We start from the raw sequence: 17,540 nt of genomic DNA, 5'->3' as shown, positions 1-17,540 counted from the left end.
ACGCCATCTGCTGGTAGGCATGTGTTTCTGACAAAAATCAGTTCACGTTTAATGCATTTGGCAGATGCTTTCATCTTAAGAGACTCACAGCATATGCAAGATAAACTCTATATATTTTTTTACTATGCATGTTCCACGGGAGTCGTTCCCCTGACCTGGCTTTGTTGATGTCATGCTCCACCAGTTAAAGTGGAAATCAAAAAGGACAGAACGCATTTCTATACTAAATGTACAGCATGCATGGAGAAAAATAGAAGCCTTGTTTTTAGAAAAGAAAATTTATTTTCTACACGGTGCCTTATCAGGATAAGAATAAAGTTTAGTTGTTTGTGAATGGTAAAAAAATACCAAGCAGGGAGTTTTTTCTTACAAAAAATGTTTTCATTGTTTAAAACAATTACAAGTAATATTTTACAGTATACATTCAACGAAAGGGACATGCATTCAAATTTAGGTAAAAAAACAAGGAACCACTACATTAAACAGTGGCAGCAGTCTAGTCCCAACTACAGTTTCTACTTAAATAATTAAAAATGCTGAAAAAATATATTAAATCAAGCTCAGCCGTGAAAAACTGTGTTCAAGGGCAAAATGAAACGCGAGACCTCTGTGAAAAGTTTTGATATAATCATGTCTCTCTACGAACTGTACAACCTGTTAAAAGGTTTTAATGTGATTCTTGGCTCGGCTTCGTCAATCCAGTGGCTTAAGTGAAACTGAGATGCCAACAGAATTGCCACATCATACTGCAAACTTCACATCATACTGTGTTGAAATGTCTAATTGATTCTCTAATACTCAATAAAAAGTCAGTGTTCATATTAACCGAAAGGCTAACATTAAAAGTTTGACAAATGTGGAGGCTTAACACCATAATGAAAAAACAAGCTCTCCTGTGGATACCGTAAGAAGTAAGCTCCAGATGTCTCTCCTAAAACCATTAGGCCGATGTAAAACTGTCAATGTTCACAAGCTTTTATCACAGTATTTAATGAGAATAATCTCTTGAAATAACAGAAAAAACGATTCATTCACGAACACACCAAGAGAATGTATTCTATCAGGATGCATCTACTGTCTCTACGTCTAACAAATTGGAGAGAAAAGTCTTTGTGCGACAATGTATGAGTTTGTGAATTAGGTTATACGTTCTCAGGTCGTTACGCCGTAATCCCCCAAAAACATTGTTACACAGGAACTACAAAAGGAAGTAATTCTTAAGCCAGAGGACATTATTGCCTGGACTGGATGAAGAACTAACCCACCTGCTGATGACAGTACCATCTACGAAGATTAAAAGTACAAAATATGTTGCTTCCCAGAGTCTAACAGTATAAAAGATTTCACTGTTGGTGAGTCATTCGAGTTTAAAAGCTCAAGTCAGTTCTGGTGCCAAACTGCATGTTGGCCGCAGCGAGTCCATTTTGTTTGCTGTATAAGCGTTCAGATGGTCGTCACACCGCCAGCCTGCTGTTGTTTGTCTGCAGTGGGGTCCAGGCAGCCGTGTGCTGGGAGGGGTCCTGAGAATACGGCCGTCCCTCGCAGCACGGCTGGTTCTCCTCTTTTGGGACGCCCACGGCACACAAACGCCGATGTCGTAGTAACCGGTCGGTTCTGGAAAAGTTCTGTGACAAAAGGGGTTTAGATGATTATGTTTGGAAGCGTTCGTGCGGTGAAGTGACTTTTGATTCAACCACTTTTGATAAAGTAACACAATCTAAGATTGTTATGCGTTCTCATGGTAAAGGGGCACCTGTAAGATTATGTCACACTTAAAGTAAAAGTTTTACAAGTGTGTAATTTCATCACTATACGGCCACAGAAATTAAGAGACCATTCCAATTTATTTTTTAATCAGCATTTGTACTGTAGATGTATTGAGGCCATTCAAGTCCAATATCTGTTGAATTTCAACAAAACTGAACCTTAGGAGTGGCATAAAGTCATCAATGTGACTGACAGCATGACTCATGAAAACACTGTTACAAATTCTAGGTTTTTGAACTTTTCCTAAATACATGTACGAATATTACTGTTGTATTGCTTATAAGTGAATATAAACTTGTTTTCTTTGCATTGTTTAAAGTCTGAATTAATACAGAGTATCTTTTTTATTGTTTCTATTCGGCAAATAAATGCAAATAGAAACAATATTTTTATTTTAAATTCAGGAGAAATATTCGGAGCCGATTGTCCTGAATTTAAATACAAATATTGTATTGAATTGTGTGTGTGCTGTTGCGCCCCAAGGGACCCGAGTTCGAGTCCCGGCTTGTGGTCCTTTCCCCATCCCACCCCATCTCTCACCCACTTCGTTTCCTGTCCCCTCACTATTACTGTACAAATTAAGGCTAAAAAATTTAAAGATATTCGGGAGAAATATTGCTAGTAGTTCAAAGAATTAAACAAAAATGATAAGTTTACCTAACCACATACCTATAAATAGTTAATACAAAACTAAAATAATTTTGAAACAGTCTCTTAATCTTTTCTGTGGCAGTATCTATCGTCACCAGATGTCATTGAGAAACTTGTAATAAATAATTGTTTCAAACAACTTTCCCAAACATCTTCCCCTTGTGTTATTGGATAAGATAGGATACAATTTTTATTTAACATTGAAGACATGACACACGTCATAAAGAGACATGTGACAGTGTGAAAAAGATTATCGTTTTAATGTCCTTGTGAGTAAAAGATGACAGGAGAAAGTGGATGTACCTTGAAATACTTTTAAAAGCATCAAAAACAATTATAAATGTAGTAAGTGTGTGTCTTATCTCACCTGATGGCAGCGGTCGCACTGATAAGGCTTCTCGCCGCTGTGAACGCGCTTGTGTCTCTCCAGGTGATAACGCTGTATAAACCTCATGTCACACATATCACATCCAAATGGCTTCTCCCCTAAACACAAACCCCAATTAGTTTTTTTTAATCAAAATTTTCGTACATAAAAGCTTCCGCTCTTTCATGCATTTAATTAACAGGAAACAAGAAATAAGATCGGGACATGTGCTGTACTTGAACCTGCATCGCCCACAAGACGAATGTTTAAAGGAGTAGTTCTCCTCAAATTAAGTCGCTTTTTACTTTCTATAGTAGGAATAAAAACTGAAGTGAACTACTCCTTTAAAGAGTGTGTGCCTAACCACAAAGCCACATCTCTGAGTGGTAAAATACATCTTCGAGAGAATAAAAACGTTCATGGCGTACCCGTATGGGTAAGAATGTGTCGTTTCAGATGGTAGCTGCTGCGGAAGGCGCTGTAGCAGTGCTCACAGATAAAGTTCTTTTGCACTTGAGAGCTGAGCAAGTTATCGTCGTTCACATCAGGCATCTCCATCTACTCATACACAAGATAACAGATCATGCGCATTTAGTCGGGACATTAATATGAGCGGCATTAGTAAATGTCATAAACAGACCAACCCGCAGGATAAATGATTGAACAGACTGAGCCCTTGCCTGAGGTTTTTCTCTCATTTTGGAGGGAAGCCCTGACTTCCTGTTCTTCTTCTTTGGCTGGACGTTTTGGCTGGCCTGCATGTCTTTTTCATCCAAGAGCCGGGACGAGTGAAATTCCCCGTCTTTGCGGATGAGCTGATGAGAAACGGGGAAATTATGGTTATGGGTTAGAAAGCGAATCATTTTACAAAATTCAAGGCTAACTGGCATAAACCCTTAGTAATCACCACAGTAATCACAGAAAGTGTTGTAGACCCGATTCCTCTTAGAAAGAAACAAACTCAGACAAACAAAAAGTGCACGAAGTAAAGATTTCAAACCCCAAACTGTAAAAGTGGGCATTGCATTCAGACCACTACCTGACAAGGTCTCAGTTCACTTCAAACCCAACGTTTTGTAATCCGCTTTCAAATCCCTAAAATGAATCAAGTGTGAACAGTACTCAAGGGATCTGAATGGCTTCACATGATGAATATCTTTTTTTTTCTTACCAGTGGTGGGCAGCTTACTCCTGAAGGTAGCACCATGTGGCCATGTTGGTTTTGGGTGTCCTGGTTATGGTTGTGATTGTTGTTGTGATTGTGGCTGTGATTGTTTTCTCTCTGTCCATGGCCCAGATGAGAGCCCATCTTCCTGTGGTTGGGCATGCAGCCGGCCTGCATGAGCGCCATGCTGGACAGCACCGCTTCACAGCCCAGCAACCCAGCCTGTGTACAAGCATGACAACAAATAACAAATAAACAAACAAACAGTGTTTATTAAGAGTAAAGCACCAACGTTTCCCAAGGCAACTCTTGTGCAGACCACCAATCTGACAGATTTGAGATTTAACTTTCAATTTGGGACCAAAATGGACAAATAAGATTTGTCTATTTACTTTGCTTTATTGTTTTTTGGAACACTACAAATTAATTGCTCATACATTTACATTTACGCATTTGGCAGATGCTTTTATCCAAAGCGACTTACATTGCATTGTACTATACATTTGCTTCTGACTACCAGACAGACATTGATCAAATGAGGAAAGTCGAGCTGAATCTGCTTGTGCCATCTGCAGTTTCGTTTAGTGTCGCAAGAAAAAAGTTGGTGCATTTGGTCTCGCCAAAGCAAAATGTTGAATGCTCTCTCACATTTGCAAGACGATTTGGTTAAAAACATCTGCTAAGTGCATGAATGTAATGAATGTAAATCGCATTTATGTCAATTCTTTAAACAATTTATCTAAGTTCTGTTATCACAGAGAGAAGTTGAAATAGTGGAAATGGTTTATAATCGGTTAAAACAGCAGAGCTAAATAAAAATAAAATGGAAACTTAAAAAAAATGAATGTAGGGAAAATCCAACTGAAAGAGGGAATAACAAACACTGACCCATTTCATCTGATCTCGCACTGAGCTGTTGGAAAGATGTGACATCGCAGTGTGACAGTGTGTGTGTGTGTGTTTTGGGGGACAGAGAACTTCGCTCTGGGCTGGAACAATGTTAAGAGACCACACAAGCCCCAATCATCAGGGGGCCCAAGCCTAGAAACAGAAGGGGTGGTATATAAAGCCAGGGTAATATCAATCTGTCTTTCCATCTCCGCCACATATGCAGCACACCACTATCAGACCGAGGACAAATCAAAGCGTTTATCCGCTGGAATCAGACTTTTTTTAGCCTTTATTGCCAAACCTCAGGTTATTAAGGCTTAATGGAATGTGTTTTTAAGCCATTCAGTTTGGCTTGAGTAATTGGTTAATCACATTTCCAGCCGTCTGGAAACAAATCTGTTCAAAATGGTAACTGAATGGAATGGTTTCTCACAGGTTCGGTCACACAAAAACATTTGTAAAAACACATTCAAGCATTTATATATGCACTGTTAATTTGGATCATGTTATGGTTTTGGAATTCACTAGAACACAAAAATATATATTTTTTACCCACCACCCCCCTGTTTTCTTCCATTAAATGCCTTATCCTGTTTTACTTTAAATTTCAGGACTGTTTTTCCAGTTTAATGTAAAAGATCAATTATGGAAAACATGCAGACCATGCAGCATGACAATACATTGCAGTACAAAAAGGATGTAGTTGATGTACAAAAAATTGCGTATAAATAAAAAGACAAAATGAGAGAGTGCATATTGCATATTGCAAACTGTATTGTAATCTACAACACTAAAACTTTTGGCCACCAATCATTCTTCAGGCAGTTTACATATATTTTAGAAATTGCATCATTCTTATCACACAGCAGACAGAACGCAAGCCCAAGTAACAAGATAAAGCAAACTTTTACAAGAAGTAGATTTGATTATATCTAATAAACACCATTATCATTTCATCAGTCTGTTCATACAATTGGCTTGCAGCCTGATGTGCTGATATAAACGGCACGTATACCAAAGCAAGTACTAAAAGCAACACAGTGCATACATTTAGATCTAAGAAGCGGAATTAAATGCATTCCTCTCCTATCTAATCTGCAATAACATTACTCATGTAAAGCCTTTTCCATCCATTCATCCTATACAGCACAACAGGGCGTGAGTTCACCGTCTATTTAACTTCACATCGCGATGCATTTTTAAATGAATATTATGTGTTACGCCGTCATAAATCAAATTAAAGCTCCGCGTGTGTGCACTTGGTTTACCTTCCTCTTCCTCTTTTATAATTCTGCAATATTGTTTTGTCGCACTTGCAATTTTTTCAGTTTACAAACACAGGAAACGTTACCGGAAGTGCCCTCTAGGGAGAGCGTCCGTCACGTGACCGCCACACAAGGAGCAAATTACGGGTCGCTTCCGGCGTAAATAAAGTCCGTGTTCCACAATCCAACGTGTTCAAATGTTATGAGTGAATATTGAAATAGATTAAATAGAATAAATCAGATGCTTTCTGGAAATCTAACGGAGGCGTGAAGTCTGACTTTTAGTATGCCTTTGGGAAAACGTTACATAATAAACAATGTTTTTGAAACACGTTGGTTAAGTCCCATTGATCTTTAATCTTTAAGATAAATGAAAATATTTTTTTAGCATATAAATTGACCTAAAGTCTAGGTAAGAACCTTTTACAAAGGCTTTCGAATGACACAACATCATGCAACCAATGTGTTCAACAAAATGACAGTCATAATGCAGAATTTCACAATACAATTCTTAATTTCAACTGATTTATAAAATATCTGTTTTAAATTGTTGATAAAAATACAAAATAAAACAGTTGGCAAACATTCTTAGGATTGTCAATGGCTAATGCACTGTTCTGCACCAACAAACAAACTTAATACTTAAACAAATAAACATAATACTGTAAGGTGCTGTAATCTTTTTAAATATCAATTGAAATTACATGTATAAAATGTCCCTATTACCAGACAGGTATCATAAAAAAGTGTCTAAAGAAATTACCCCGGGGCAAATATGAAGGGGGGAAACCAGCCAGAATATTTTTAATAAATAAAACAAGCCTTTATGAGAAACAGTTTCTGCCCATCATGTAGAGGGAGGAGACTTGGAGAGGGGGCGTGTGCTTGAATGGATTGGGCAGTCTATTTCATTAGGGAGTCGTCTTTAACTCTAAAGAATTAAATGCGAGTAAGAACCTTAGATTAATTCACTTTATCAACCACTTCAAGAACATGTCCTATATTTAAAAACACAGCAGATTATATTGTGCATTATTGAAAAGGAAACAGAAAAACTTATAATCATATACAGTATAGTGATGTACTAAACCTTTAGTTCTGTCTGTGACCTACATATATCGGAGTAAACTATAATTTAAAATAAAATTTGCTCTGTGGGTTCTTAATGTTTCTTTTATAAATGTTTTGAAAATTGCTTATTGTAAAAGTGGATGTAAAATAGCTACAATAAGAGGGGCTGTTTTGGTCTGCTGACAACATACATTTTCAAAGGAATTACAGGTCATTGCCTAATCTCTCTATCTCATCTAGAAAGAAATCCATGTCTTTGGTGGTTAACCGTGGAGAAACAACAACCATCCGGAAGAAGTTGACATATCCCTCCATGGGCTGGTAGCCCACCATCATTGTTCCACATTTCATCATTCTTTCTTTGATAGTTGGTGCCACCTGGTGGTATAGTTCGGTATTATCATTAGAATTTCTGACCTCAAAAGTTCTGTTAGATATTAAATCTTGTGAAATTAAATTGCTCATTCGGGTACATTATCACATAACCGACCTTTGATAGTCTTTCCTGGAAATCTGGGCTGTTCTCTTTCCCTCTGAGACTGGGTGGTACATACCAGAAGCATACGTTCACAAACTGCCTCTGTTATCAAAACATGATCCATATATAAATCTAGAACCATTATACTGATTTAAACGTACATGTTTTTTAAGGTTTCTATACAGTACATTACCTTAGAGACCAGCTGAAAATTTGTCCTCTTCTCCATTTCTTCTACTAAATACCTGGTGTACACATGAATAAAGAACTCATTTCCCACACATTCCACAATGTAAAATAACTAATATTTATATACAATTATATACTGAATAATTAAAATAACAAAATGCAACATTTAAAAACTGAGCTGACTTTATAATGACATCATCAACATCAATAGCCTTCAGATGCATCAATACCTTGCGAGTGAAAAGGCATTGTCGACACGTTCTGCAAGCCCATGCGATCCAATTGCCTTCCACATCAACCACAGCTTCAAACAATCCACCTTTCGCCCACACTGGATAGATTTGTCTCCTGTGTCTAGGCTTGTATCGTAGAATTTATCTTGCTGGAACAAGTAAGTTGCTTTGGCACTGTGACAGTTCATCAGCAGATTCTAGAGGATAAAATGACAAATCTGTGATTGTATTCATAGAAACAGAAGCATTGCTTTGTACTACAGTGCGTGTGAAGTATTTATCTATAGCCAAGTGAATATACTTCATCTTTTGGATGAGTTAGTGAAAATAATAGATGAATGATAAAGCGTTATGTGCAAAGTGTAGTAGACTAGTTTCGTCATAAAAAGACAATAAAGTGCTACATTTAACAAGTGTTCTGACCGTGATATCTCTGAACAAAACCACAGAGCACTGCAATCCAGCTAGAAGCATTTTGTGGGGGTTCCAGGTTACGGAGTTGGCTCTGAAAATAATAAAATAAATACAAACTGTTTTTAGAGTCAAAGATGCTCCATTCTGCCCTGTAGGACAGTAGTTCTCAAACTGGCATATATATTTCTTAATTTAGGGCTGGATTGATGTTTGTGTACTTCTCAAAGACGAAAAAAACTCAGACTACTATTGTATTCAATGGTGGCCAAGAACTCTTTGGTTACAAGTATTCTTCCAAATATCTTTGTGTTCATCAGAACAAAGAAATGTATATAGATTTGGAACAACTCGAGGGTAAGTAAATGATGACAGAATTTTGGGGGACCCGCCCTTTCAACAAACTTCCAAGAAAACCTCTTGACAACCCAAATAACAACCTCAAGACAACTTCAAATTATTTGAATAAAGAATAAGAACTAAAGATATTTCTTAGTGTTCTTAGTTCTTTTTACTATGGATACACGTCCTTTAGTTATGCAAAGTTCTAGATTACATCGGGTAAAAAAGGGGAGTTGGTGGGCCTTCCTATATTGAAAAAAAAGGTTAAGATTCTCTGGCCGAAATGAATATATTATATACAGCTTTAGTCTATGTTTGTTAGTCTAAATTGTCTAAATAGAGGGGTTACACAGATAGATGTGTGTTGTTTGGAGGGGTACGCCATTGTAAAAGGTTCAGTCACATTGCAAAACACGGTTCTAGATTTTGCTCAGAATGAGCTTACTAAACACATTTTCCTACAAGCTTGTTCTGTCAGCTCATATTGCATAGAGTTCTAACCTGTCTAGCCCAGAGACCAGATGTCTGTGTTTTTTGGAGAACAGCACGCTTCCGCCCCATGCCGCCTGCAAATGAGAGAGGAGAGAATGGGATCCAAATGATCCAAAAATTGAACATTTTAAGTGCAATCAACAGAATACCTATAGACTTGAGGCGTGAACATTTAGGGATAGACAAGCAGTGACTTGTGGCTGTATTGCGTAATTGTTACATAAGCTATCTGTGCTATACGTACGTCTACATGCATCCAGATGCCGTTCCTTTCGCATATGTCGGCGATATGGTTCAGTGGATCGAAGGCACCCTGAACTGTGGTACCTGCTGTGGCATTGACAAAAAATGGAACAGCATCCTGAGAGAGAGACGATAGAAAAACACTGTTAACCTTTGACCTTTCGATACTTAAAGAAATAATTCAGACAAAAATGTAACTTCTGTCATCATTTATTCGGCCTCACGTTGTTCCAAATCAGTGTGAGTTTCATTCAGCTGTGGCTTACAGAATATAGACTCTTTGTGTTTCCACAGCTTAAAAAATCATAAAAGTTTGGAACAAGATGAGAGTAAAGATGACCGAATTTTCTATTTGCGCCTATTGCTTTTAAATGGTTGTTTTATGAAAGTCCAAACTTACACAGAATGCTTCGATTTACCGTAATGATAGTGGGAATTCAAATATTTACTTGGGATTTTGCCTGGACGATTTTTGCCTCCAGGTCTTCTGGTATCATGCTGCCCCTGTGATGTAAGAAGCAGAATATGTTGAAGCGAACCAATGCTCTCGTGACACCTGCTAGAAAAATGAACCACCGTACCTTTCATCCGCCTTCACAATGAAAACATTCTCCGTCCCAATACCGAGGAAAGCAGCAGCCTTTTTCATGGAATAATGACTCTGAGATAAAAAACGATAATAATGAATTACAACAATGACAGTAACAAAAATCACAAAAATGACACTTTTAAAAAGACTTGTCTCTTTACTTGCTGTGATGTAAATATAGCCAGGCGCGGTATGGCCCACAACCCTTGCGTCTTCACATTGGGAAAGGCCCAGTATCGTGCTGCGTTCATGGCGTACATGTTGGACACGGAACCGCCAGGACAGAATATTCCATCTCCTTCCGACCATCCAACCAGAGAGCGAAGCTTGCAAAGCACCTCCTCCTCCATCAGGACAAACACAGGAGCCACTTCATAGGTATATCTGTAATGACTTCACACTGAGTATTTTGTGTATTGATCAGCCATTGTACGTGCATATTTGAACACTTCAGGCAAAAGTATGTTTTTTTTAATTGCCTATACGATAGACAAGTTGCATTGTGTGTTGTCATATGGCACCATCTGATAACTTTAAGTGCAGATAGGTTACCTATTACCATGACAGCATAGTTTAATGGAAAACTACAGCATCAACGAGTAACAGATCACTGAAAATGTTACATCAGTGTTTTTTTAAAACACTCATTTATCATCTTCTGAGAAACTTTGAGAAACCCAGTTCTTCTGTAAAAAGTACCCCAGACGTACTGGCTGGTGTTGAGGGTCTCCGTGAGGAGTCGTCCGGTCAATGCATGGTAGTCCATACCAGCAAACAGCTGATTGAAGAACCGAGGATGACCTGTGACCAGAAAAACACCACATATGCATTTTGAAGAACCAAACAACCCCCATTTACTTCCATTATATGGACACAAAACCACTGAGACATTCCTCAAAATATCTTCATTTGTGTTGTACATCAGAAAAAGTCATATACAGGTTCCGAACAACACGAGGGTGAATATGTGATTTTTTTTGTGAAATCCCACATCATTAAATAACTGATCTGAATGTGTGAACGAACTTATCATACAAGTTTTAACGCTGTATCTCGCCACATCTTGCACTCTTTTCAGTAACTGTTCATGAGACTCTCCATGTTCTCTGAGCTCCAGGTCCAGCAGAGATCTCAATTGATCGGGCTCTCTCCACTCACACACCTGTAGAAAGACACACAGTTTAAAGAGTGTCTCCAAACCACTATGACCTTAGATACATGATAAGATAAGAATACACAAAAGTTGAAAGACTTGACCTTCTGCTTAATGTCAGTTCCCTTGTGAAGTATCTCCTCTACAATCACTTTGAAAGCCTCGGTAAGGAACAATGTCCCATCTGATTCATAGATATCTGGTTCTTCGTGGTGGACATGGCCATTCATGTACTCTGTGGAATTCACAGAACATCTCTTATCAATTAGACCAATAAATGGCTTAGAATCAAGGCGTTAAAAAAGCAACATAATAAAAACAGACACATTTAAAAAATACACGTTTTTATAAAGAAATAAAAGGAATTAAACTAATTCAATGGAGGCGAACCATTAGCCACACGTTTGGTTGCCAAGCAACGCATTCCAAATCGCGCGATGAAATCAAATGTTAATGAAGCATCTTTTTTTCTAAAATAGCTACAACGAATCCGTTTCTTGTCCAACAGGTATGTTTAAGTCTTAGTGTTATGTGGCCAGTTTTGAAGTTTGGGTACATCAAGTACCAGACTATGAAGAACTTTTACGCCCAGCGTTGCCTAGCAACTCGAGACTTATCCCTTGAAAAAATTCCATGGCACCAGGCCACCAGCCACACTGTTGAATGTGGAAAACGCCATAAACGCCTCAAACTTGAGCTTTTTTTCTGGAAACATGACACCCTAGTACAAGATGGCCATCAGAAAGAGAGAATAAGATTTAGCTCAAATATAGGGTACCAACATTTGCTCGTTTTAAGTATCAAATATTCTTTGAATTGAATATTCTTGAGGACCTGTGTCCTTCCACTTCCCAAACTGTGTTAAATACGAGAAACTTAAGGCATCACGTTGCATCTCCTGGCTCTTAACAATGCATGCTTTGTGCGTCATTCCTTAACCGATTGCAACCTTTCTCACCCCAAACTTCCAAACTTTTCCGTTTTTAAGTGTACTATTCTGAACGCTCACACGAGCTTACTTGTACAGTAACAGTAACAGTGTTGCATCATCACAGCCAAACTGCACGATTCAGCAAAACCAAGAAAGCAGTGCATCTAAAAATCGTCATGCATACCTTTAAAACACCAAGTAATCAAAACCTCTCACCTTTAGAAACAGATGAACTCATTGTAATGTGTTTTTCCTTCTTCTTAGCACATGCAATCTCTATGGCATGTGATGTCGTACAGTATACCTTTAGACCCCAGTGGTTCAATGTGAAGCCAGCATATATATATATAGGCTAAATGTGCCTGCGCACGCATAGCGTCATTCAAGTGACAGTCTAATTGGATTAAAATGATATGGGTGTGTCAACAAAAATCAATCGTTAACTTAAATCAGATAAACTTGGGTAGGTTTTACGCTATTTAAATTAAACTTTGAGTGACATCAGTATTATTCTTAAATGTATATGTTTGGAATGTTTCCATGACAAGGCATTTTACCTGCTTCTCAAGCGTTGGCCGGTTTAACTAATAGGGTGCTGCATCCCATTGGATAAATGACAGGTGGCAAAATTATGGTTATTCTGGCATACAACCAAGAAGACTGATCATACTTATGCTAAATGTATAACTCATTTAATATCTTCCTAACTCTGCAGTGTTGTTCCGAGTTCACATTAGAGGTACATTTGCTGATGAAGAGAGATAGATCCATTCCACCTATGTTTGTCTCATTGCGCAATGAGCCCACACACACTCACTCACTCACAAGATGAAATGGAATGTCACAGGGTTCAGTGTATGGACCAATAGCAATCTGATGTCTATTATAAAGCCTTTTCTTAAGGAAATAGGTATAAGTTTGTATGCAAATGTCTTATAAGGATTAGGTTGATAAGGAGATTTAATAGCATGTAGTACCTTAGAAATGATGCTTTTAAGACTATAAATGCATGATGATACCAAAAGAAAGAACATACACTTTTTTGTCCTTTGATGATGAAATGGGCCAACTCTCCATTCCACTAGAAATATATACTCAAAACCACTAAACCAAAACTGAACACTGCGAATGAAAGTATGATTTCAAACGAACTGTAACAACAGCACGATTTCTCTGAGCCATTTCTCTGCATTTAAATATACTTCATAAAGCAGATTTTATGAGCCCGAGCTTATAAAACAATAAACAAGACTGTTAATCAAACAAATATCTAAAGTGAATAATAAAACCTTCTTTTCGATTAACCTCAAACCACAATCACAATTAATGACAATAATTAACTATTTGATTATATTTTTTTATTTCATTTTTTTACTCTAAAATAAAATTATCCCATCACCAGAAACATAAATTATATACAAATAGAGAAATGAGACAAAATATCATTTACAAAGACAGAATGAATCCACACATATTTTTTCCATTAATTTAGACATGTTGACATTGAAATTGATTCACCCGTGTCAGGTTGAATAAAAAATCCTTTTATAATCCAAAATAAAAAAAAGGTCTGACAAGGCCATATGCTGTTTAATAACTAGCCTGCGCAATGGAATTGTACAACGCTCCGCCTCAAATCCCATCACCTGCTTGGCAGGAAAAGCAAGGGTGAACACGGGTGAACAACACGGGTGAACCACCCGGGTGAAAATGCACCAGGGTGAAACAACGTGATACTTGCGCGAGAGACCAAAGGTCGCCACAACGTTGCCAGATAGTGGTTTCTGTTGGAACATAAATCTTTTTAAACTTCTGTCATAAACATAAGGCCTTCCTTATCTGTACACGGAATTAGTTCAAGTTCTCAGATAAAAAGCTTTCACAAAAAGGAAATGTACAGTTTTGTTGAATGTATTATAGCTGGACAACTGGGTCGGCGTAGTACAAATCAGGCTCACCTGAGGAAAAATGGAGTATGTCTCATCTACAGTTAGTGCAAACATGGTTAAAAAAATAAGACTGTACATGTTTTTTTTTTGGTCTCATGTAAAATAAGCATAACATGAAAAACAAATATGGTAAGCTAATGCCAAGCTAGGCTTGAAATACAAAGATTAAAAACACCTGCATGATATTTTATCTTGTTGCTTTTAAGCTTATATCGTACGTTGATATACCCGTTACAAAACAAACAACACAAAAAACTACAACACAATAAGTAAACATCCATTGTAACTGACTAGCAGTCATAGCTCCCTCTAGTGGTGTGGTTGCATGTTTGCACATGCAAATTGGTACTTGTATTAGTGCTCACAGCGTCTCAACTGCTTCCAATCAGGAAATTAATTTTCAGAGGGTCCACACCGTTCTCCTCTTGGGTTAAAAGGTCATAGAGACGGGCCGGCGTGGCCTCATCCCTCTCACGCATGCTCCATCGTCGCAACATGGCAAAAACACGTTCCGTGTGTGGCCTGTTGTCCTCTTCTATCTGTTGGAGTATAATGGTGGTCATATCTAGTGCCGTTATGCCCACCTCCTTCCAGCTGTTCCCAATACAGCGAGCCACCATCATCATCTCCCTCTCGGTCACCAATCTGGAGTCTGCAGAGGAGAGCAAAGTTATGCAAAACAAAAGTGATACTGCAGAGGCAGTCATGATGCAAAGCAGGTGTTTGCAGATGACTCACTGGTCATGCGTGGCTTCTTTTGGTAACCATTGTTTTCCATCAGATCCTGTTTCCTCTTTGTTGTCGTTTCTGCTCAATGAATATATATTTTTTTTTAAATCATAAAACTATAAAATTGACTTCACTTTGAATCTCCGTTAATTATACTGTACCTGTGGATTCTTGTATGTTTCGTTTGTTGATTGACAGATCAGACAAAAGCCCTCGCAGGTCTGGAAATGTCTCTTGCATGTCATGTCTTTTTAGCAGCCTTAGGAATTTCAGTGCACATTTGTCATCTTTGTTAATCACATAGTCCAGGATATCCCGGATCTGCTCGGATCTCTTGCAAGTGTCTTTGATATTGTTATACTCCTTATTAGACAATATTGTCAGGGTATGGCAGCACTGCAGGACAAAATCCGGATCATCACCCAGGGCTTTTATGAGATCGATCTTTAGACTCTGAATGAGTTTGGTGCCATCTACCGGTCCACCCATTGCATCTTATGCTTGAACAGTGATGTGAAGTCTTCAGGATGAAGGCGTCTGGCTGTAGCAAAACATACATTAGGAATAACATTGTGTGGTATGTCATTAAACATAAATAAAAACAACTAATTCAACAAATAAACAGGTTTATAAAATCAGAATATTTGGTGTTACTTTTCAAGTCTCACATATAATCCAAATGGCACTAATGTACAGATTTGTTAGAATACGGATTTGTCAGAAAACAATTTTACGGAAGTTTGCTATAATATTACATATTACGCATTGTATTTTGTAGATTTCCTGTGTTTATTATTTGATTTTAAATTTTTTTAGATGAAGATAACACGAATTTGAACATTTGGTGCCAGTTAACCTGCTTTCCATCTACATAGAATCATTTGAAAAGGGCCACAAAAAGATGTCCTATATGAGACAATGGTGAGCATTTTTAAGCTAAACCAAATTTTGTTTATAAAATTAAACTCTCTACATGGCATGAAAAGTTTGTTTTATGTGAAACTTGAGGGGAAGGCAGTGGGGCATCACCTTATTTTAAAATACCCACTCCCTCACCAAAACTAGCCCCGCTGGTGTGAGGTTCCGGCTGAAGCATCATTGGTGGAGGAAGGCAAACTCGAGGAAGAGCCTTATCTTTGTGTGTAAACCCCACCCATTGGCAAGATGTTGTTTTTATCAAACTGCAGGTGGTTTCTATCACTTTCACATTGTAAATATACATAACTATTAATCATTAAGATAAACTACACAACCTGATCGCACAAAAACATATACAATACTCTACGATGCATATATATTAATGTTGGTATACTGTACAGCGCATCTCGTTTGAGCTCTTTCTACAAGTGACTTTCCATATACATACACAGATGCCTCGTTTTTTTCTTTTTAAATAAAATGACTGTAAATCATTATTATTCAAGACTTTTTTCTTCTTTTTCAAAAGTCAAAGAATACACTGACTTGCATTGCATTGCATCTGTATGAAGAACCGCCAAACGGAACGAACAAAGACCTTGCACATGTATGAATAGATGCGCAACATGCAATTCGCGCGTTCACATCCGATCTGTTTGTAACAACTGCGACGTTTATACGCGTCTTTACATCCAACGTTACATTTAACGCGCCTCCCATTGTTTCTGGAAATATATTTTAATGTGTCTGTAACTGAAAGTATACGATGCACGCGTTTAACAATACTCATAAAACCCCCACGAGAAATCCCCTACATCATAATACAAGTGCTTTTAATATAGAGGATAAAAGAAAGGGTGTTTACCTGTGATGAAGGGAAAATGTTTAAGCTCAATCCGCACTTCCTCCGTATGAAATGTGATATTGATAAGGCTGCTACTGCTGCCCCCACCCGGACAGAGACGGTTAATATATCCTTACATCAGCCATTTACTCCCATAACACGAGGACATGTTATACGATATTATGGACCAGAGTCATAATTGAGTGTGTAATGATGAAATACACAAACTTTGGAGGAGGTGGAGCCTTCTAGCACTAACATGCTGAAACAAAAGCTGTAATAATTTGTATTAGTAGCCTTGACTTATTTGAACCTAAAAATAAAAGAAAGCATACTTTCACTTTTCCTCTTTTGTAGGCCTACTCTCAGAAATATACTTTACGTCTCAGTTGTAAACTAGTCAATGCGAAATTTACTACTGTTACACACTACAGTAGGCTATACATAAAACTTTCCTTTTATAAACTAGAAAAAGTAGGCCAAATTAGTTAGCAGGCTATTAAAATACAAGTACACTGACTATTATTTCTTAACTTTAACGTAGTTTATCTTTTAATATGTACTTTCTATTAGAAACAATTCATAAAATGCATTTGAAGTACGTTATGTTTTTTTTTGTAAGTGTGGTGTGTGTGTCCACATCGATATAACATTCATGTCCGCTATCTGAACTTTATTATTATTATTATTAAGAGAAAATATTGCAGACTGTTCTCATGTGACAGCATTTTGACTATCATACTGAAAATTGGCTGTGATCTGTGAATCTTTTTTATAGAGAATGTCAAAAGAGATATTTTATTCAACTCCCCATTCAATTTATCAATAATACATTGTCCCATAATAAAAGTTTTAATGATGT

At 37.5% G+C, this 17,540-nt stretch overlaps 3 protein-coding genes across 4 annotated transcripts; all 3 read right to left on the bottom strand.

Annotated features, from left to right (window-relative positions):
- Positions 1–267: 267 nt before the first annotated feature.
- znf740b (zinc finger protein 740b) lies at positions 268–6,226 on the bottom strand. Of its 2 annotated transcripts, XM_079478664.1 has the most exons (7): positions 6,110–6,226; positions 4,839–4,991; positions 3,957–4,172; positions 3,466–3,600; positions 3,214–3,343; positions 2,786–2,904; positions 268–1,625 (listed from the first exon to the last, which is right to left on the bottom strand). In XM_079478664.1, exons 2-7 carry the CDS (start codon positions 4,881–4,883, stop codon positions 1,455–1,457), a joined length of 816 nt encoding a protein of 271 aa, XP_079334790.1. In that variant the 5' UTR covers positions 4,884–4,991; positions 6,110–6,226; the 3' UTR covers positions 268–1,454. The 2 variants fall into 2 exon arrangements, with proteins under 2 accessions (XP_079334790.1, XP_079334791.1); XM_079478665.1 differs by lacking the exon at positions 4,839–4,991 and having other exon boundaries at positions 6,110–6,222.
- A 657-nt stretch (positions 6,227–6,883) lies between these two features.
- Positions 6,884–12,610, bottom strand: csad (cysteine sulfinic acid decarboxylase). Its single transcript, XM_079478663.1, has 15 exons — positions 12,455–12,610; positions 11,412–11,542; positions 11,190–11,316; positions 10,865–10,955; positions 10,316–10,538; positions 10,147–10,226; positions 10,015–10,069; positions 9,567–9,683; positions 9,332–9,396; positions 8,501–8,582; positions 8,075–8,274; positions 7,849–7,900; positions 7,668–7,757; positions 7,369–7,555; positions 6,884–7,037 (listed from the first exon to the last, which is right to left on the bottom strand). Exons 1-14 carry the CDS (start codon positions 12,474–12,476, stop codon positions 7,382–7,384), a joined length of 1,509 nt encoding a protein of 502 aa, XP_079334789.1. The 5' UTR covers positions 12,477–12,610; the 3' UTR covers positions 6,884–7,037; positions 7,369–7,381.
- A 932-nt stretch (positions 12,611–13,542) lies between these two features.
- LOC306906918 (uncharacterized protein) lies at positions 13,543–16,887 on the bottom strand. The gene is made up of 4 exons (XM_079478662.1): positions 16,700–16,887; positions 15,078–15,457; positions 14,926–14,994; positions 13,543–14,839 (listed from the first exon to the last, which is right to left on the bottom strand). Exons 2-4 carry the CDS (start codon positions 15,403–15,405, stop codon positions 14,559–14,561), a joined length of 678 nt encoding a protein of 225 aa, XP_079334788.1. The 5' UTR covers positions 15,406–15,457; positions 16,700–16,887; the 3' UTR covers positions 13,543–14,558.
- Positions 16,888–17,540: the final 653 nt, after the last annotated feature.

This window comes from Barbatula barbatula (genome assembly GCF_947034865.1).
Source record: "Barbatula barbatula genome assembly, chromosome: 17".
NCBI lineage: Eukaryota > Metazoa > Chordata > Actinopteri > Cypriniformes > Nemacheilidae > Barbatula > Barbatula barbatula.
The sequence above is the reverse complement of the archived record's forward strand: the minus strand, read 5'-3'. Positions and strand labels throughout refer to the sequence as shown.